The sequence below is a fragment of the Podarcis gaigeae genome, assembly GCF_964106915.1.
Source record: "Podarcis gaigeae genome assembly, chromosome: 16".
NCBI classification, from domain to species: domain Eukaryota; kingdom Metazoa; phylum Chordata; class Lepidosauria; order Squamata; family Lacertidae; genus Podarcis; species Podarcis gaigeae.
The window spans coordinates 16,466,267-16,486,742 of NC_139693.1; the positions used below are offsets into that span (position 1 = coordinate 16,466,267).

The window sequence follows — 20,476 nt, forward strand, 5'->3', positions numbered from 1 at the left end:
TGCCACAACCCCGGCATTGCATGCAAAAATGTCCTGGGTTCAGCCCCTAGTGTCTCAAGGGAGCAGGTGCTGGAAAAGACTATTTTTCTGCCCAAGCCCCCCTCTGGAGAGGCCCTGCAGGTCTGAGTAAATAACACCAGGCTGAGTGGGTGAATAGTCTGACATGGTGCAAGGCAGCTTCCCTAAAACATGAAGTCTCAAGTGCTGCTTCCAGTTTAGTTTTAAAAGTGGGGAGTAGGAGAGAATTTATTATGTAGTGCTGAGCATATAAGGTGCCTTTTGGCCCTCGGTGATGTAGACTTAGAAGATAGTTGTGGTGGATAAGTAGGGAACCAAATAAAAACTGCTAAACACTTTGCACATTTTCTTTTTTTAAAATCACTATAAAACTGGCCAAAATGGTAGACTTTGCTCATTTTCAAAGTGGGGAAACAGCACCACCTCTTGAACAGTTTTGCCACTCTTTCACCCGCCCCGAGTCTGGTTAAGTATAAATGCTCAGATCTTAGTCAGTTTGGAGTCACAGTGAGAAAGACTCATTCCTGCTTGCGTAGCCTGTGCCTCTGGAGAGTAGCAAAATAGTTGGAACAGGGGGGTTCTCCCCACCTTTTTACGAGGAGCCCTCAAGCTGCATCAAAAGCTATAGCTTTAGCAGCTGTGCTCCTGCAATGCTTTTTATTGCAATTATAAAATGAGGAAAAGGCTCTCCCAAATATAATCAAATTGACAAAGTGTTAATTGAGATTGTCCAAACAGAGATAGGTGATGTAATTAGGCTGATCTATACACACACCAGCTAGGAATCACTCAGGGGCCCAAAGGCATGCTCTGGGAGCAGTGGGGAGAAAGGGACACATCAGAGAACAGCAGGGTTTGCAGAATGGTACAGACTGCAGCAGAGTACATTGCACAATTAATTCCTGTCAAAGCAAACCCAAATACAACTATTTTTTTAAAGGCCACATACAATTTTTAAATAAAATAGGACAGGCCCCCATCAGTGTTGGCAACCCGCTGATTGATGGAGGCACACCTGTTTAGGAAAGCAATACCCCGGACATGAACTTCTGGTTTTATTATTTAAACTGTTTTAACTGTGATGCTTTATAATTTTTTGTTTTATTGTGCATTGCAATTAAAGATGTTACTGTGCATTTTAATTAAAGATTGATTCTATAGTTGTAAACTGCTTAGAAGCCTTTTTTATTATTATTGCATTTATATTCCACCTTTATCTCCAAGGAGCTCAAGGAGGCATGTCCATAGTTCTCCATCTCCCCATTTTATCCTTGCAGCAACCCTGTGAGGTAGGTTAGATGAGTGACTGGCCCGGATTCACTTGTTGAGCGTCCTGGTTCAATGGTGGCTTAAATCTTCGTCTTGCCCAGGTCCTACTCCAACACTCTAACCTCTACACCACACTGGCTCTCGAATTTTGACATACAAGTTGCATATAAATTTATTATTATTAACTATAATAATTAATTAATGCTTATAAATGTAATTATTATGATTAATAATAACAACAATCACTGCGAACAAGAGCTCACATTGCGCCAGAGCCTAAACTAAAGCGTGAGACAGCAGGTACAGAGTGCTGCTCTCCCAGTTCAAAGGTAATCAAAGCCCAACACACAGACTACTGGGGACTGTGGCCTGCTTAAGGGTGGTGCTTTTCATGAAGTCTCTACTTAACAACAGGCAGAACAATCCTCAGTCCTGCTGCTGGCCAAGGAGGAAGGAGTCAGCAGGTTTTCCTACCCTTTTGTTTCTGCTGCACTAGCTCCAGGATCAGGCCCCTCAAGGAACCTGAAGCCTGCAGCAGTAGTTTCTGCATTTTTACACTAGTGAGTGGCCTGCCAGTGCTAAGCCCCAAGTAGGGGCTCTGCCATATCCTAATTTCCTCCAAAGGAAGGGACCAGGGGTTAGGATTGCACTGGTAATCCCAGGGTGGGGATTAGTAGGATCTGCTTTAAGTGCTAGCACAGAAACAAAGTTGAAAAGTCCAACATAAAAATACCCAGAATAAAGGAGAAAGACACTAGCACTCCCCCCCCCCCGCCCCCAGTAAGAATCTATAGGCATCAACATATTTAAATTAATACACGAAAGCAAATTTACAGGCCACCTTGGAAGTTTAGTAGACCCAAAGTGAGATGAAAATGGGGGGGGGGGGGAATCGGATGCCCACATAAACATACACACACACACACACACACACACACACACACATATTACTGGGCAATTAATGCAAAATTTCACGGGGATATTCAAATACATGTTATCCAATTGTTATGGAGTATCAAAAGCACACTTTCAGAGCCCAAATAGCTTTTTTAAAAAAGAGCTAAGCAATATAAAAAGCAGCCAACATGTGATGGGGAGACTTGTAGGGCATGTATCAGCTTGGGGAGGAGTGGGGACTTTTCCATTCTGAAAACAATGCTGGAGAGTGAAAGCCACCACCCCTCAACACTGTGGCTCTCTCACACATCCCAGGCTACTATTGCTTGAAAAAAACAAAGTAGGGTTTTGGGGGGGGGGCACATCTAGTTTGGCATAGTGTTATAAGAAGCAAATTACCAATGCCCGAAGTTAACAGAAGGGTTTAAGGAACTGCAAAGCTTAACGGTTAACAAGACAAAGAGAAAATGAGATCTCAATGGAAAACAACCCAAAATCTTACATTGGACTGCTGGTCCCATTGACTCTGGAATATAGCTATAATGGAGAAAACTACGCATAATCTGAGATTTCGACAAGGACTAGAAGCACCAGACACTTTTTATATGGCATGACAGTCTGGTGTTACGCATACAATGGAACCATCATTTTCAAGGCAACCCTTCTGCAAGCCTGGCAAATCTGGAATTATACTTGATAATTAGATAATGCTGATGTTGTTTACTTGGACTTTGTTATTTTAACTCATGTGCAACTGTACTCATTTTACATGCTCATTTTATAGTTTGCTTTTGCTCTTTTGATTTTCATCTGTTATAACAATTTTCTTTGTTTTATATACACTATAAAATGAAATAAGAAATATTCACCAAAAGAAAGAAAGAAAATGAGATGCTGAGAAAACTGTGAGCACTTTGTTCAGGGGTTTTTTTGGGGGGGGCAGGGAAACCTGCATTGGGAAACTGATTGAAAACAATTAATTTTCATTACTGTAGGCATTAAGCTGTTAAACCGGAGAGATTTGGAGGCCGTGTACAAATCGATGCTTATACAGGATCAGTTTCGCATGGATGAAAGACACAGCAATGAAATCAAACTGTAAACTTCCAAGGCCCTACCTTTGACTTCCCAGTCATCTTCTTTAAGAAGCTGAGGGTCCGCCCCAGGGTGGTCCCCTCCCTCTGTGGGTGCACCTGGTCTTCGGCCTCCACCGTGGTGGCGTCCAGCCGCCCGCAGCTCCCAGCGCCGAAGCTGAAAGCATGGAAAAAGTGAGAAAGGAGGAAGGTAGCAAAACAAGCACACACTCACTCACTCACTGGTACCCAAGCCAAACAATCCCCCTTTTTGTTGTTATTGTTTCTAGGCCAGGAAGTAGGGAGGGGCCGGCTCCCTTGGCGGCCCCCAGTGACCTCAGAGGGTGGCTGCTCCTATTCCCGGCTGGGGAGAGGCAGCACAGAAGCATCACTGTTTGCTTAAGCTCCACTAGCAGAGAGCAGAAAAGAGGCAGGCTGCACATCATCACCTGGGCCATGAGCAGAGATTTCAATGCCCCAGAACCTCTCACAGGCAGCGAGGCTCCCCCTCTGGTCCCATCTTGGGGTCTCTCCTGAAAAGGACTTCCATTTGTGTGGGAATCGACTGCCACAGATCTTTCACTGCTACCCTCATATTTGAGCTCATCACTCCAATCATAAAAAACAACCACCAGTGCTTGGTGCTTCCCTTTAAAGCCCTAAGTGGCTTGGCATCCAAATTCCTGAAAGCACACCCTTCTGCCCATTCCAGCTTGCTAGCTGCCTCAGATCTTCTGCTGAGACCCTGATCCAAGTGCCTTCCTTACTGGAAGCGCAGGATGCAAATCCCAAAGAGGAGGTCTGGAATAGCATCCCTCAAGAGGCAATCCTGGTGCCGACTTAATGATGTTTTCAGCACTGGGTTAATACATTTTTATTTACATCTTAATTCCCGTAATCCCTCACTCTGCTTTGTAATTCTTACCTGCTGTCTTTTATTGCAGATGCTCAGGTGAGTTTCATATTGTATTGTATTAGGTTAGTTATCTATATCTGTTTTGATTAAACTGATTAAAGAGCCAGAATGGTTTTGCGGTTAGAGTGTTGAACTACTAGGACCTGAGAGAGATCAGGGTTCAAATCCCTGCTCAGCTGTGAAGTTCACTAGTTGTGACTTTGAGCTCAGTCACTGCCTCTCAGCCTAACCTACCTCACAGGATTGTTATTGGGATTATATGAGGATGGGGAGAACAATGTACATCACCTTGAGAAAAGATGTACTCCTTGGAGAAAAGATGCAATATAAATGCAATACAACAACAACAACCTGCCTCAAAGTCAAAGCGGGGGTAACATATATAGTAATAATCTTATTATTATTTGTCTATTATGAAGAGAACAATATCTCCACCCCCTTTATATATTCTGGGGAAAAGTATTACTGAACTTTATTTATTTAGCTCATTTGTACCCCACCCTTCAGCCAAAAGGGCTCCGACAGCAGCTCACATGCAATCCCTACCTTACAATCTAAAAAATGTGGCATGTAAGGAAAAGGGACGGGGAGGGAAGAGGAAAATCAAAACCAAAACTCAGGCACCAGTTTCTGAACAGCTGTTCCTATAGTGCCCAGCTGGCACAGTTCAGGGGCAGGAGGTGCCTGGTGGAGCTGCCACAGCAGCGCTGATAGAGCAAATTCTGTTTCCCAGCTCTCCCACTGCTGGAAAGGCAAGACACAGCTCCTAAAAAAGCCAGCCCATGGAATAGCAGAAGTCCTACCAGATGAGTCCTGGTAATGAAGATGGGAATACGAATTGGCAGGGGCAGCGATGGGGAAGAACGGACACATTCTCAAATACTGGGGTGGGGGGTTGGGGAGACTGTACTCTGAATTTATAGAGAGGATGGTGGTGATAATGTGTGATTGAGAATGCTGGGATTTTTATGGGACAGCCCCCTGACCTCTCCTCCATCTCTTGTCTTTGTCTTCCCCAGTATAAGTTAAGCCCTCTGTGCCAGAAGGTATTTTCAATGTGTATGTTTTGTTTGATTTAAGAATTTATAAACTGCTTTATATAGACTAAGCAGTCAACAAGAATATATAAAACCAACCAACCAAATAATAAAACAAAACCACAAAGCTTTAAAAAAACTCTTTCTGTGAATTGGCTGCGAACTAAGAACAGCAATTCAGCCAGGGGAAGGCCTGAGTTAGGTGCTTCTTTTTTTAATTGTTTTATTTAACTTAATGTTGACATGCTCCATATCCAAATGTTAAAATTCATGGGGCAAGCAAGTTTGCTTATTGGGGGTGGGTATTTGGTGAAAACTCCACTTTGGATCTTGTCATTCTCTAAGCAGCATAACAAATAACACATGGTCAAGAGTTGTTTGGGGTACAATTTTGTTATGTTCAGTGCCTGTCTCTTCTTTAAGTTTTCCCCCTTTTACAATTCTGCTTATGCCTCAGGAGATGTGTCAGAAAGCTCTCCCCCTCGGGAGAAGCAGATTAGTCAATTTCAATTACTTTCTGCAGTACTCCACATTTCCAGTTTGTATTATAAAGTCTTCAGGAAAACCCATCATAATTTTACTACAGTTTCTCTTAATATACACATTTTTGTATGCAACTTTGCCAAATAGACACATTTAACAAAGCAATCTTCCTAATGCATTGAAAACAGGAGTGGGGAAGTTATTTTTGCTTCCAAGACCATATCCTTATCAGGATTGGCTTTGCAGGCCAAATTTGACAGGCCACTGACCTGTCATGTGATACCGTTATGATGTCACATGATTGCCAGCAGGTGAAGCTGCCAGCACCCTCCTGTCAAAATTATTCATGCAGCTTTGCAGGTCTTCCCACGCTTCCCCCTTAAACCCAGTACTGGGGGTTTAAAATAAGAACACAGGGAGACTTGCAAAGGCAACCACTATAGAGCAGTCTGTCTTAAAGCTGTAAGAGGTCTTTTGAAGTAGTCTCCAACCTGTTCTTCTCAGGCGGAGGTTGCTTCAAAGTGTGTACAGTATTTGCCAAGCACTTTAAGACAGGATCGACTGCTTGTGCTCCTTTCTCTCTCTCTTCCTCTTAACTCTAAAGAGAAAGGTGTTTTTGCAAGCAAAGGCAAGGATGGGTGGGTGTGTCTCCCATGCTCTGGTTTGCTTGCAAAACGCTCCCTTTAAGATCAGAGGAAGATGCGGACTTAGAAGGGAAGAAAGAAGAGACTGGCAGTTACTTCTGTGAGTCTCGTTCTTTTAAATCCCTAATCTTACAGTGATCTCTAATCTCCATTCACCAGCAGATGAGCGGAGATTAAATCCTACTGCTAGGACTTGCGATCCAATGCAAGGTTAAATCCTGCCCTCCTGCCCATCAGCTGATGTCACCAGTGATGTCAGCTGATGGGAGTGGTTTGGGTAAAACAGCCTGATGGGCCAAAATGGACCCTCTGGAGGTCCAAGATAGGTCCATTTGCCATAAATTCTCCACCACCAATTTAAAAGGTTTTTAAAAAACATTTAATATCTTTTAAAACTCAATGTGGTATACACTGTTTACAATGGAAAAATAATTTGCATTAAGACAAAAATATACCCTAAGAGAATAAAACAGTGTTATTTATCTATTTAATGCCCTTCTATCCCATCTTTTTATTTTATTTATTGAATTTATATATCGCCCTATACCCGGAGGTCTCAGGGCGGCTCACAGAACATATTTTTCTCCAAGGAGCTCAAGATGGCATATATGGTTCTCCCCCTCGTTTAATCTTCACAGTAACCCTGCAAGGTAGGTAAGGCTACTGGCTCTTAACTGGCTCAGCAACTAGATTTTGTAGTGGGGGTGGTTTTTCCTTGTCATCCAAGGTCACGTCCAGTGAGCTACATGGGTGAGGGGATTTGAACCCTGGTTTATTCCAAGTCCTAGCCCGGCACTCTAACCACTACACCACACTGTTTTATTTTATCAAACCGATTGGGAGGGATTCTTACGTATAGATCAGGGTCTGAGCATGCATTTTTGTACATGATTTTCACTAACATGCACATTTATATGCAGGCTTTACCCCAGTATATGCATTTTTGTACAAATGTCTTGGCTGGAGAACTACACTGCAAAATTCAGAGAAGTGTAGGTTTCAAAGGAGGGCTGCATCACTAGCACTCCAGGTCTACCCTAAAGTACTTGGCCTACACATATGCCTGGTTGCTTTCTTTTTTGTATCCTCCCCACCCCAACCCCACTGCCTGCAAACTTCTAAAAATAAAACTGGTGCCAGTGATCCCTAGAGGGTAGGGGAGAAGGAGGTTTTTCCTGGAGCATCAAGGGACCGACAGTGGGGAAGATTTAACATTAGTGATAATTAAACAGCTACGATTCTCCCCTTCAAAGTTAGACCTGTTATGGAAAAGTTGGATTACACATCTGAGCAGTGCAAAGAGAATCGTGCAAGTGCGGCCATATCAGCCAAACAATGCTGCCATTCCCCTTGAGACCAAGGACTCCCAGGTCAGGAGCTGAGCTACGAGCTCAAATCCCACCACCCTCAGTCATATCTGAAGGGCAAGAAGTGTGACTCACCCATTGGACAGGCTCACAGTGTCACCATAAAGGGAGATCCCTGGCAAGGGAAGGGAGAAGAGACATATTTTATCTACTTGAATGACAAGGTATATATCCCACCTTTCTACTTCAGAAAGTCCTCATGTGTTACCCGCTTTAAAATCACAACAGTGAAATATCAACAATGAAAACCATGAAAACAAAACTGACAGCGACAAGGAGGGTGATTCCAGATGGGGGGGGGGGGGCAGATCTTAATGCTGGAAATGGGTTGTTGAGATATCATAGAATCAGAATTGTAAATGTCAAGCCCCTGAAACACAAGAATATGCAATTGTCCCCTATGGGGATCAAACCTGCAACCTTGGCATAATCATTGCACAGGGCTTGTTTGCAACAAGTCCCCCCCCCCTTCTTATACAAATATTGAGGCACATGGTCACCCAGAGCTACCAGTATATGCAAATGTCTGCCCCATTTAAGAGTATAGAACCTTTATTCTTAATAATAATGGAACTCACAGGTGGATAATACTTTTATTTTTACATGTCTTTATTATTTTGTATTATTATTTATTATTTGTAAAAGGAATATTTGCATGAGTTAATATTTTATTACCCATTTGGAGCTGTGTTGTATTTTTATACTTTTGACCTTCTGGTCAGTCATAAAGGTAAAGGTAAAGGTACCCCTGCCCGTACGGGCCAGTCTTGCCAGACTCTGGGGTTGTGCGCCCAACTCACTCAAGAGGCCAGGGGCCAGCGCTGTCCGGAGACACTTCCGGGTCACGTGGCCAGCGTGACATCGCTGCTCTGGCGAGCCAGAGCCGCACACGGAAACGCCATTTACCTTCCCGCTGGTAAGCGGTCCCTATTTATCTACTTGCACCCGGAGGTGCTTTCGAACTGCTAGGTTGGCAGGCGCTGGGACCGAGCAGCGGGAGCGCACCCCGCCGCAGGGATTCAAACCGCCGACCTTTCAATCAGCAAGTCCTAGGCGCTGAGGCTTTAACCCACAGCGCCACCTGCGTCCCTCTGGTCAGTCATACTTTACAGTTTATATTTTTGATTCTTTGTTTCTTCTCTTTTTTTTGTTTACACATTTTGTTGCGGTTAATAATAAATTAATACTTAAAAAACAAGTTTTTTTGAACACTGGATTTTCATATAAAAGATAAATCCAGATTTTTAGGGAGGGGGGATATGGACTAGCATTTTGATGCCAATAATGGTGCCTGGGGGCTGCAAAAAACACACACACAAAAAAAAACTTGCAAGCATGAGCAGCCCCCATCATACAATAAACCCCCATCTAGAAGCCCCACAACTAAAGCAGCAGCATAAGCAGAGCGAAACTGCCGAAGTTAATTACAGGTTAAAACCCCAGCAGTACAGAACAGGGAACAACAACAGGGACATCTCCCTGGAGAGGGAATTTCAGAGGTGGAGTGGAATTGCAGAGAGAACCCCCTCTCCAGTCACAACCCCACCTGACTTTCAAAGGCAGCTGGCAGCTGGATGAAGACCTCATCTCAGAAGAGAGTCTTAACTGGAGGGAAGGCTTCACCTGAGAGAGCAGATGGTCCTTCAGACACCACCTGCTTGTGGTCTGTTTTGGTGTTTGAACATGCAAGAACCCCACAGAGGGAGCAACGAGGAGCAGCTAGATGCTAGAGGCTCAGTGGTAGAACATCCACTCTGCATGCCTAGGGCTGAACCCAGGCTCCAGAAAATCCTACTTTTTAAAAACACAGTGCAACAACTGTGCAATTTCCCCAGGTGTAATGACCCATTGTGCAGCTATTCAACAGCCTGGCTAGCCAGTTATGGCCTATATAGATTGCTCTAGCCATTTTCCTCTCTCCTCTCTAGGAATCATCACTTAACCCAGTGCTTCCCAAATGTTTTCGGGCCACCACACCCGTGGTTCCATAACCTCACCTCCAGTGCCCCTTGCCCTGTAAAAACACTGTTCAGAATAGCAGTTTGCACAAGCCACTATGGAAGATAATAACACAAAAGAATTCAAAACACTAACAATTAATTGCACATTCGTTCAAAATCTAGTTAAACTATTCAGTTTAACTATTCAGTTTAATTAATTCAACAAAACTTGATGAATTTGATCCAACGATACCAGCTTTTCAAAATCTGATAGTCATTTACATCACCAGAACCCCACTCAGGAAATTCCACCACCCCCTCAGGTAGCACTACCACCTACATTAAAGGTAAAGGTAAAGGTACCCCTACCCATACGGGCCAGTCGTGTCCGACTCTAGGGTTGCGTGCTCATCTCGCTCAAGAGGCCGTGAGCCGGCGCCGTCCGAAGACACTTCTGGGTAACATGGCCGGCGTGATGAAACTGCAGCTGGCGAGCCAGCACCAGCGCAGCGCACGGAAACGCCGTTTACCTTCCCGCTATAAAGCGATACCTATTTATCTACTTGCACTTTGACATGCTTTCGAACTGCTAGGTGGGCAGGAGCTGGGACCGAACGACGGGAGCTCACCCCACCGCAGGGATTCGAACCGCCGACCATGCGATCAGCAAGTCCTAGGCACTGTGGTTTTACCCACAGCGCCACCCGCGTCCCACCACCTACATTGGGAATCACTAAAAGAGAATCACTTCCCTTTTCATATAGCATAGCCTTTATAATGTTTGCTTCCCTGCAGCCCGCCCCCCTTTAAATTGCACTTGGGGTGGCTAATCATGATCAGGAGTTCTGTGAGGGCAAAAGCCAGCCAGCATTTAACCCTTCTCTCAAACCCCCCCCAAGGCTAGTGAAAATCACCCTCCCTTTCCCCTCACAAACATATGGGGCTGGGGAAAGTAGGCCAGCCCAGCTACAGAATGTTATTTGGATTCCAAAGGTCTGGAACCAGAGTTTCAATTCCACTTCCAGGATAGCAGTGATTGGGTGCTGCTTAATGGTCCATGCCTAGAAATGCCCCACCCCATGAGTCTCCACACTCACCATCTGCTTCTGCCGGGTAGCTGTCGATGCCACTCATGGAAACAGATTTGGACAGAGAGCTGCAATTGGAGTTCTGGGATGCATGATATGCTTGCATCCTCTTGGCATGTTCCTGAAAATGAGAGCAGGCTATTAATGTCACAAACACCACCACCAACCCTGGGCAAAGGATTCCTCACTTCAGCAGCAGGAGAGCATAGAAATCTGGAATACATACACTCTACCAATCTAAAGCCCAGCTTACTACTTCTCTAGCTTTCAGTAAACTAAAAGCTACCCACTTCTTCATTATTATTTCAGAAGTCACCCATGGCCGGTCCTTAATGAAACTTGGCTGAAACTAAGTTTTGATACAGGCTGAAGTAAGGGGAAGATAAAAACACATTCTTAATATGACGTTCTACCGTTTTTAGCAACCATTATGACAACAACAAAGGAGAATATGCAAGAGCTTATTTTCAGTCACTAAACCTGCTTGAAATGCCATGGGATCCCCTAAAGCATCTGAAACTGGATATTCATTCTTTCATTGACATGGATACCTGTGAGCTAAATGGCTCCAGACAGGTGTATCAGGAGAGGCTCCAACCTCCTCCACCAGCTCTTGGGGCCCCAGCCAACAGCCAGAGCAGTTGGAAATTCTGTTCCAACTGCCAGCTGCCCAGGGACTGCAACAGCCAAAGGGGAGGGTCACTCTGGCCTCTAACCTTGGCTGGAGGAGCAAGAGCCACTGAGCCACTGCACTGCCTCCATCCCTGCAAGGGAAAATCAACCTGGCTCTGAAGCGGAGATGCAAGTGACTGTCAACATCTTGCTGCCTCATTCTAGCATGATCAAATCAATCCCTCCTGTAACTTCCTTCTGTCTAATATGACCCTTTTGTTTCTTGACCTTTTTCATCTGTAAGCCAGGCATCTACTTACAGCGTCTTCCACCAACATTTTGCATCCTGAATTTTAACAAAATGACCTCTCTGGGGGTCTGGAAAGCGGGATTAAAAAATCTAAACATACATCCGTACCTGAGAGAATTCCTGGTCATCCTCCTCTTCATCCTGAGAGAGCATGGACTCCGTCTCATTGTTGCTACGGATGATAGGGGCTCGGCGGGGGTCTCTTTGGCTCTGAGGATGTCCGTCCAGTTGCTCAGTGGAGGAGTCAACTTCCTCGTGGGCTAGTCCTTTCATACTCATGCTGGAAAGGAAGCCAATCAGACAGTCAAGAGCCTAAATGTGATCCCATGTTGTGCTACCCACACCCAGTTATAAAGGACCTTCCCACTGCAGACTCAAACCTGAGCATTATTCAAAAGTGCACAGATGTAGGAGGGTGCAACTGTTAAAATAGTGGTTGCACCAAGTTCATATTCACAGCCTGCTAGCAGTTTCCCAACTTGCCATGTACTCATGTGCGGGCCAGCTAGCCAAACCAGTGTGGCATAGAGGTTAGTGTGCTGGCCCAAGACCTTGGAGGCCACAGTTCTCGCAGCTGCAAGAACCATGGCCTCCAAGGTCTTGGCCCAGTACACTAACCTCTATGCCACACTGGTTTGGCTAGCTGGCCTGCACACGAGTGCATGGCCATACTCACTATACTCACCAGAGCTTGCTGGACTTGACATCCATCAGAAACCCAGCAAATCCCTTCTGTGCGTAATGTGATTTTTGTCTCTCTCCCACCACCACCTTCCCAAAGCTCTTGAGAAGCTGCTTCTGACTTGTAGAGGCACACTTCCTTCTCTAAAGCTCCCCACCGCTGAAAACATTTGCAGAAGTGGGGAGAGTTTCAGTCTTTCCAAGCAACTCTTTTTGCAGAGAAAGGGAAGGCAAGGGGGGTGGCGCTGGAAATCCCAAGTGGGTTTGTCCTCAAGTCAGAGGCAGAGGAGCTATACTTTAATATATGCTATTTAATTCTATTATTATTATTATTATTATTATTATTATTATTATTATTATTATTACAACAATTTATTATATGCCCTTCACCCTAAGGTCCCAGGGTGGGCTACAACAATTAAACCACAATATTAAAAACAGTTTTAAGCAACTTACAAACACAGAAACAAGGTGGGCCCTAAAACATACATTTCAAGGGTCAAAGGTCAGGGTAAAGATCCACTAATCTTGGTGCCAAAGATGGTAGGGAAGAAGGTGGTATTTTAAGTTTTGGGGGATCTGAATTGTTTAGGGTTTTGAACGCTAAGGTGAGCACCTTTGATTGGGCCTGGAACAAGCAGCTGTTTCAAAACACAGGTGTTAAAGGGAACCCCAGGCAGAAATCTGACTGCAGCATTTTGTCAGAAGTCAAGGTTGAATAGTTAAAAAGGTATGATAAAGTTAATTTTAAAAATTGCCTTATACAGAGTCAGGCAAATTGACCCATCTTGGTACTGCTTACATTGAATGGCAGTGGCTCTCTAGATTTTTCAGGCAGGGGGCATTCCTAGCCCTACTTGGGGAAGCCAGGGATTGAACCAAGACTTGCCCGTCTTATGCAGAGCTTAGACAAAATTTTATAGATCCACTCCTATGTCAATTTAGCTTCCTACCCGGAGAAAACCAGGTTTTACACTTGCTGAATAATGTCACTAGAGCTATACCTTCCTTGGTGGCCAAATTTCTTTTTTTAGCTTTTAAGCGTCGCAAGACTATAATTGACTGTATTGATATGGGGCTATCTGTTTAGCCCATTTTAGTGTTGGCTAAGGTCTAAAATCTTCCTGGATGTTTAACTGTGTATTAACAAATGTACTTTTTTCTGACTGATGGTCGAATAAAAGGTTGATGATGATGATGATGGTGATGATTGAACCAAGGTCTTCAAATCTCCCTGCAAACAAATTAGGATGCTCAGTGAACAGGTTGTCTGGAATAGACTGTAGCAAGAAAACACCTTACTGCCAGCAGGGGGCAACCCAAGACTGGTTTGGATGGGACCATCCAACCAAGCTGAGTTTGGGAAGATCCCCACTCCACGCCACAGAGTTCAGGTGATTCCAGGTGCAAGTTTACAGTCAAGTGTTGGAATAGCAGTGAAAATAGCTGGAAAAATGGGTATAGGTACCAATTCCATACACAGAGTGGGGCTGGGAGGAACAGACCTGAGACAGCACTCCTGTGTGGAAGAAGCCAACTCACACAGCACATAAATTCTGGGGGATTTGCTGCCACAAGGTGCAGTGATGGCTGCAAACTTAGACAACTTTAACAGGAGGTCAGACAAATTCATATAGAATTCAGAAGGGTATCAATGGCTACCAGTCACAATGGCAATGTTTCTTTTACTTATTTATGGCATTTATATCCTACTTTTTCCCTCCATGGAGCTGAAAGTGGGTCTCCCCCTCCTCCTTTAATCCCCCACAACAATCTTGCAAGGTAGGTTAAGCCAAAAGGCAGTGACTGGCTGAAGGCCACCCTGTGAGCTTCATGGCCTGGTGGAAATTTGAATCCTGGTCTCTCCTAGGTCCATGTCCAACACTCTAACCACTGCACCACACTGGCTCAATGTTTTACCTCTTCTATCCGATGTGGCCAGGGTCAGAAGCAAAAGTGGGCAGAGCAATAGATGTGTACAGTAGGGTACATTCTATTCAAAGTTTTTGTACACACACACACACCTCTCTATGCAGGCAAGCAAGACGCATTAACACAGTTCAAGGACACATTCCAGCCAAGTAAGAGCACTTGATGTAGGTGAGCAACAGAGCTAGTGAGTGGCCATGCCCAAAGGCAGGACCCAGAGAGGCCTGGAGGGCTCTATCTGCATACACACCCACCCACCCTGAGCCTGAGATCTCACATGCCTGCTTTATGATGCTGGGTCCCAAGAGCTTCCAAATTTTACAGTAGTTTGGACCATTTTCTTCGCATTTCCTAGCTAGCTTAAGAAGTGAACTATTTTGAGCACCTGCAGAGAGCTAGGCCCTCATCACTGCTGGCTGTACATTTAAATTGGATTTGGTGTTCTTTTGCAACAAACCCATCCTCCACCCCCGGAAAGCAACCTGGAGGTTTTCATAGTAAGGAAAGTCACAGGAAAATGCACCAGACAGTGTGAAATAACAATTGCTTGATGCAACATCTTATACCCTTCCCCACAAATGAGAATGAATACAGTGGTTACAAACTTAATCCGTTCCGGAAGTCCGTTCTTAAACCCAAGGCATGCTTTCCCATAGCAGCAGGGGACTCAATTTACAAATGGAACATACTCAACAGGAAGGAAAACATGTTCTGCTTCCAAGGTAAAGTTCACAAACCAAAATACCTACTTCTGGGTTTGCAGCATTCTTAATCCAAGTTGTTCATGAACTAAGCTGTTCTTAAACCAAGGTACCACTGTGCTCAATAAGCAGCCCAGTGTTCCATAACCATCACCCCGCAAACAAATCTGGATAAATGCCAAGAAAGCAGCCTTTCTGTGGTCTGGATGACGGTTTTGTGTGGACACCCCACAACTATTCTATATTAAATGGTTTGTGTAGAAGCAGCCACGGGTACTCCCAGGTGACCTGTTTATTAAGAATTCAATCCTGATTTTTTTTGCAGGAAGGTTAGATGACAAAGCAAGTGTTATTCCATATTTTCTATTGCATTTGCTCAATACTTATTTTCTCATCACTCATTACTGCAAAAAGTTTGATCACAGGAGCAAGCAAATTTGATTGAATGCCTACCTGAAGTTAGTCTGTATTTGTGAGCTTCTACTAAAATACATGAGCACAAGAACTGAGGTGCATCGTATTTCCCACTAAGATATTTAACAGAGTGTCTGAAACCTGAAAAACAATGGTGTTTGTAACAAGGCAAAAAGGGGGGCAGGGGGGCAGGGATTTTCCAGAAACCTGGATCAGAAAATAGGAGCTGTCCTAAGTAAAGAGTGGCAGTTGAAGTAAGTGTGTGTGTGTGTGTGTGTGTGTGTGTGAGAGAGAGAGAGAGAGAGAGAGAGAGAGAGAGAGAGAGAGAGAGACTGAATAGAGCACTTCCAGGTGTGGGTTTATTGTGAGATGGGTGCTCCTCACACAGGCAACTGCATAGCCCACCTTTTTCTCCTAGGAGCTCAAGGTGGTATACAGAGTTCTTTCCCTCTTCATTTAATCCCTACAACAATCCTATGAGGTAGGTTAGATTGAGAGGTAGGGACTGGCCCATGGTCACCCAGGCAGCTTCATGAACCCTGGTCTCCCAGCTCCTACTCTGATACTCTAACCACCAGCTCTCAGCATCCACAGGACCTCATTAGCATCAAAATGCCATATTGTATTTCTACCCCACCCTGAATTTATTCCAGATCTACCCTTTCAGTTACAAAAAAACCCACCCTGTGTTGCCCACAATCCATTTGCTATCTGCTGCCTTCTGGAGCAACCAGTAGAAGCCTGGATATACTCAGCCCTGCTTAAAGACTGCCTTTTCCTGAGTGAGGTCAGCTTCTGGCCTGAACAAGCACCTGACATAGTTTTCCACTCAGGATCAAGCCCTAGCACCACCCTTGCGATAAATTCAGTCTCCCCCACCCTTGCCAGCCTAGCTGTTTTAAGCTCTTAAAAGAGTACAAAGGCTCCCTGAACATGGAACTAGCTAGAACCTCAGAGCCTAAACTCTCCTACAGAAACAGTGCGACAGATTTGCAGCCCCCGAAGCCAAGGCTTTGTCCAGACACCATAGATCAGGAAGGGCTGTTTTCCAAGACAGGCTGCTGAGAGGGAGAGATAAAGGGGGAACAAAAGCAGCAGAGACTGATGGGAAGACCAAAAAGAGACACAGGACTTCAGAAAAAGAAGCTGGGCATCACTTGCAGAATCTGAAAGACTCTATTCCCTCAAATGAGATTTTTCAGGGGAGCCCTTCTCTCAGTCCCATCACCCTCAGAGGTATGCTTGGTGGGCTAACAGGAGAGGGCCTTCTCAGCAGCTGCTCCCAGGCTTTCAAACTCCCTTCCTACAGAAGTTAGACTGGCTCTTTCTTTGTTTTCCTTCTGCCAGCAGGTGAAGATTTTCCTGTTCCAACAGGTTCTTGGAAATGGACTGTTTTTGAGCAAAGGGCTGGTGCTGTGATGTTTTTTATTACAATTATCTGATAGTTCTTATATGTAGTTTTAAGTCTACCCATGTTTAATTGTTTAATTATTGTCCGCCCCCTGGCCCCTGGTCTCTATTTTATCTGAAAGCCGCCTTGAGTCCCTGTCAGAGAGGTGAGATATAACTAAATAAATATCATCATCATCATCATCATCTACCCTCTTGAAAGGACACTAGGATCGCTTCCACATTACCTGTTTACCCAGCTTTCTTCCCGATTCATTTGCAGGGTGGTTATATTCGGATGATTACGTGGGTTGCTCACTGAGCATCCATCCTGATTTGTTTGCATTCACCACAAACAGACAGATGAATGACCAGTTACATTTCAAATATTACTATGGTTTACCTTCGCTGATCAAAATCTGGGTCATCCTCAAGTACTTTCCCTGGCTCCCAGCTGTGTCTCCGGAAGGAGTCGTAGGCATGTCCAGAACTCCCAAGGATGCCCAACCTGCGCATGTTAACACCCAGGAATCGACCTTCCTCCTCCTCTTCTTCCTCTTCCATCTCTTCCCAGCCTCCTGCGGGAGGCTCCACAGCTGACAAGCAGCGGCGCTTCTGGACCCGTGAAGGGCAAGGGGTGCATTCACAGGGGGTCAGGACCAGTTCGGAGGCAGAACTGCTCATTTCCCAAGGAGCTTGTGGATCCAAAAGGCAGAAAGGCTTTGCAGAATGAAAAGGGGGGCTGGAGAAAGAGGGTGCTGATGTTAAAAAAAGAGCATAGCCCAGCTTGCAAAAACCATCACACATTTTTATTACCCTTGTACATACTCTTGTATCAGTTTACCTGCAAAATCCACTCAACCACTTCTATCTATGGAACTGGCACTGTTACAGGTGCTACATAATACCTGTTCTGCATTGGTGAGAAATTAGGCTTTTTTTTAGTGTGGTGGCACCCACACTTTGGAACTCCCTGTCAATTGATATCAGGCAGGCATCTTCAGTGTAATGTCTTGATGTTTTTTTGAGGTTTTAAAGAGTTGTTTTTAGCACCAATAATTTTATTGTTTTAGTCTTTTGTAAACTGCTTTACAGGTTGTTGTTTTATTTTTTTTACCATCAAGCAGTGTCTACATGTTACTCATTTATTTCACTTGGTCCTGAAATAAATGGAAAGATCCAACTCTGTAAAGATGCCCTGCCTGATGACTCTCTCACAAGCCCCTTATTCAGGCAGAATCAATACATGGAGGTGGGGGGTGCCAGGATCATGCCCACTGACCCTACCCACATCAACAGGCTCATACCTATGTAAGCAGCGGCACAGTTCAGGAAACCCAACCATCGTGGAAAGGCAGGGCCAACGGGCACAAACCCAATCTCACTCCCTTGTCTGGACAGGGATGTACACACCTATTTGCAGGCCTGCCTGAGGCCTATTTAGTGTTGGCAAAGTGGGAATGCAATTTCTAGAGGAACCCAGAACCCCAGCCATCAAATCTACACCAGGGCTGGGGGGGGACCTCAGGCCCAGGGGCCAAACGTGGATCTGCAGGCATCTCCAAAAATACATTTTGGGGTGCGGGGTGCAAAAATGCCTCAGCCCCTAGGAGTTGGCGACCTTTGGAGCAGCTGTTTGTGAAAGGTGCTGAGAGTTCTTAAAAGCTTCTTTTCCCCCTTAGCAGAGCTACAATTCCCAGTTACCCGGAAAGACAGATATGTTTGTTAAGCCACTCTGGGAAATGTAGCTTTCTTAAGGGAATAAGGGATTCCTAACAATACTCAACAAACTGCAGCACCCAACATTTCTTTGGGGGAAGCCAGAGGGGCACCATAGGGCTTTAAATGTCTGGTGTGGATGTGCCTAGGCCAAATGCCTCATATACAGCTATAGGCCCTGGACCCCCATTATAAATGTATATTTTTTCCAAGATACCTTTGCAACATTATCATTCCTAAAGCTGGCCCGGAATAATTATAATTCCTGAGGCAACAACCCAAAGGGATCTGGTTTCTCACACACCACCAGCCTGGCATTGGCCATTCAGACCTACCTCACAACTACCAGCCAGGCCTAGAGTTGCTACGCTTTCTTTCAAAATATTAAAGACCAGTGGGAGACTAGGGTTCAAATCTCCACTGGGTCATGAAGCTGACTGTTTGAGCTTGGGGGCCTTAGCCACTGCCTCTTTGCCTAATCTACCCCACAGGGTTGTTGTTGTGGGGAGGGGGAGAATCATGTACTCCACCTCGAGTTCCTCGGCAGAAGAAGGGATATAAATGCAACTAAACAAATAAATATGCCCTTATACTTTCTTTTGTTTACTTTGGCAGGCAAATGGGAGAGCAAAAAGGAGGAAGGGGAGGCTCCCCCCCCTTTTAAGTGCACTCCCTCCATTGCTGCCTTAGTTACTGATTAAACTTTGAAGAATTTTGGCAAAAGTGGGCTCTGTCTCCAGCGGCCGACGCCTGAGCGTCTGGACGGGCAGACAAGGGGAACAGCATAGAGCCTCTGCATTGTTTGTGCAACGTTAATGGGGGGCATTAAAAGGGGAGACGGGTAAGACGGCAAAAAGAAACGCCAATTTAGATGGCACCTGCAGATACCTCAGAGGGGACGACATAGCAGGTGGGGAGAGAGGCCCAGAAATGGGCCACATTCATACCACACACATTCATACCTCTTTTAAGCAGTCATTGTTTCCCCTGGGAGCTGTAGTTTGGTAAGGGCGCTGAGCTACAATTCCCAGAGTGGTTTAACAATTCCCAGTGTGTTCCCCTTCACCAGAGTGGGAACTATAGTTCTGAGGGGGGGATAGGAAATAGCAATGGAGTGAGCTTGGATCCACTGTCAGAGTCTGTAACCTGTCAGTTTGCATTTCTTAGTGCAGAAAGTATTGATCTGATGTGTAGAGATCTTTCCTATTCTAATTAATTCAAGAGGGTTCTGGAAGCTTCTCTGTGAGAAAGAAACAAGCAGAAGGTTCGTGATGTTTGGGTTATTCCTTCAGAGAAGCTGAGAACAGCTGGTTTAAACTGGTTCTTCTTATCTTCTGTCAAGGTCATGCTGACTATAATAGTAAGGACAGAAGGAGCCTGGGTTTCCCTTTCTTTCTATCTCTCTTCCTTCTGATGTGGGGAGCTGCACGTAGTATGCTTAGTATTAAGATTTTAGACTTATTGTAAGTTATTGTAAGTTAGTTAAGTCTGCTGCAATTGGATTTCTAATAGACAGTGCCAATCCTGAATGTATTGGATTTGTGACCATTATGCTCATTTGCATTCAGTAGCAGTAAAGCTCTGCTGGATGAAATATTCATTGCCTCTGGTCTATTTTTGGGAATCCTGCAATGTGTTTAAGTTGTTACGCTGCTAACTATACATTGGAATCTGCTCTGGATCAATACTGAGTAGAATTTCATGACATAACCCTCTCCCTGTAGTTCCAAGGGCTTAAAATTCCCATGGGTGGACCATTTAATTGAAGTTGTAAAAATATTTATACAGTGGTACCTCGGGTTAAGTACTTAATTCGTTCCGGAGGTCCGTACTTAACCTGAAACTGTTCTTAACCTGAAGCACCACTTTAGCTAATGGGGCGACCTGCTGCCGCCGCACCGCCGTAGCACGATTTCTGTTCTCATCCTGAAGCAAAGCTCTTAACTTGAAGCACTATTTCTGGGTTAGTGGAGTCTGTAACCTGAAGCG

At 44.8% G+C, this 20,476-nt stretch overlaps 1 protein-coding gene across 6 annotated transcripts in view; it reads right to left on the bottom strand.

Annotated features, from left to right (window-relative positions):
- ARHGEF2 (Rho/Rac guanine nucleotide exchange factor 2) overlaps window positions 1-20,476 on the bottom strand; it is a 110,979-nt gene that overhangs the window by 74,644 nt on the left and 15,859 nt on the right. For 3 of the 6 annotated variants that reach the window (XM_083716423.1, XM_083716425.1, XM_083716424.1), the window contains exons 3-7: window positions 17,172-17,510; window positions 11,763-11,934; window positions 10,742-10,853; window positions 7,780-7,819; window positions 3,303-3,435 (exon numbers count right to left, since the gene is read on the bottom strand). In XM_083716423.1, the coding sequence (XP_083572549.1) occupies window positions 3,303-3,435; window positions 7,780-7,819; window positions 10,742-10,853; window positions 11,763-11,934; window positions 17,172-17,452 (738 nt within the window). In that variant the 5' untranslated portion in view covers window positions 17,453-17,510. Of the gene's footprint in view, window positions 1-3,302; window positions 3,436-7,779; window positions 7,820-10,741; window positions 10,854-11,283; window positions 11,357-11,762; window positions 11,935-17,171; window positions 17,511-18,075; window positions 18,129-20,476 lie in introns of those variants that run through there. The other 3 variants (XM_083716420.1, XM_083716427.1, XM_083716430.1) reach the window with 3 other exon arrangements.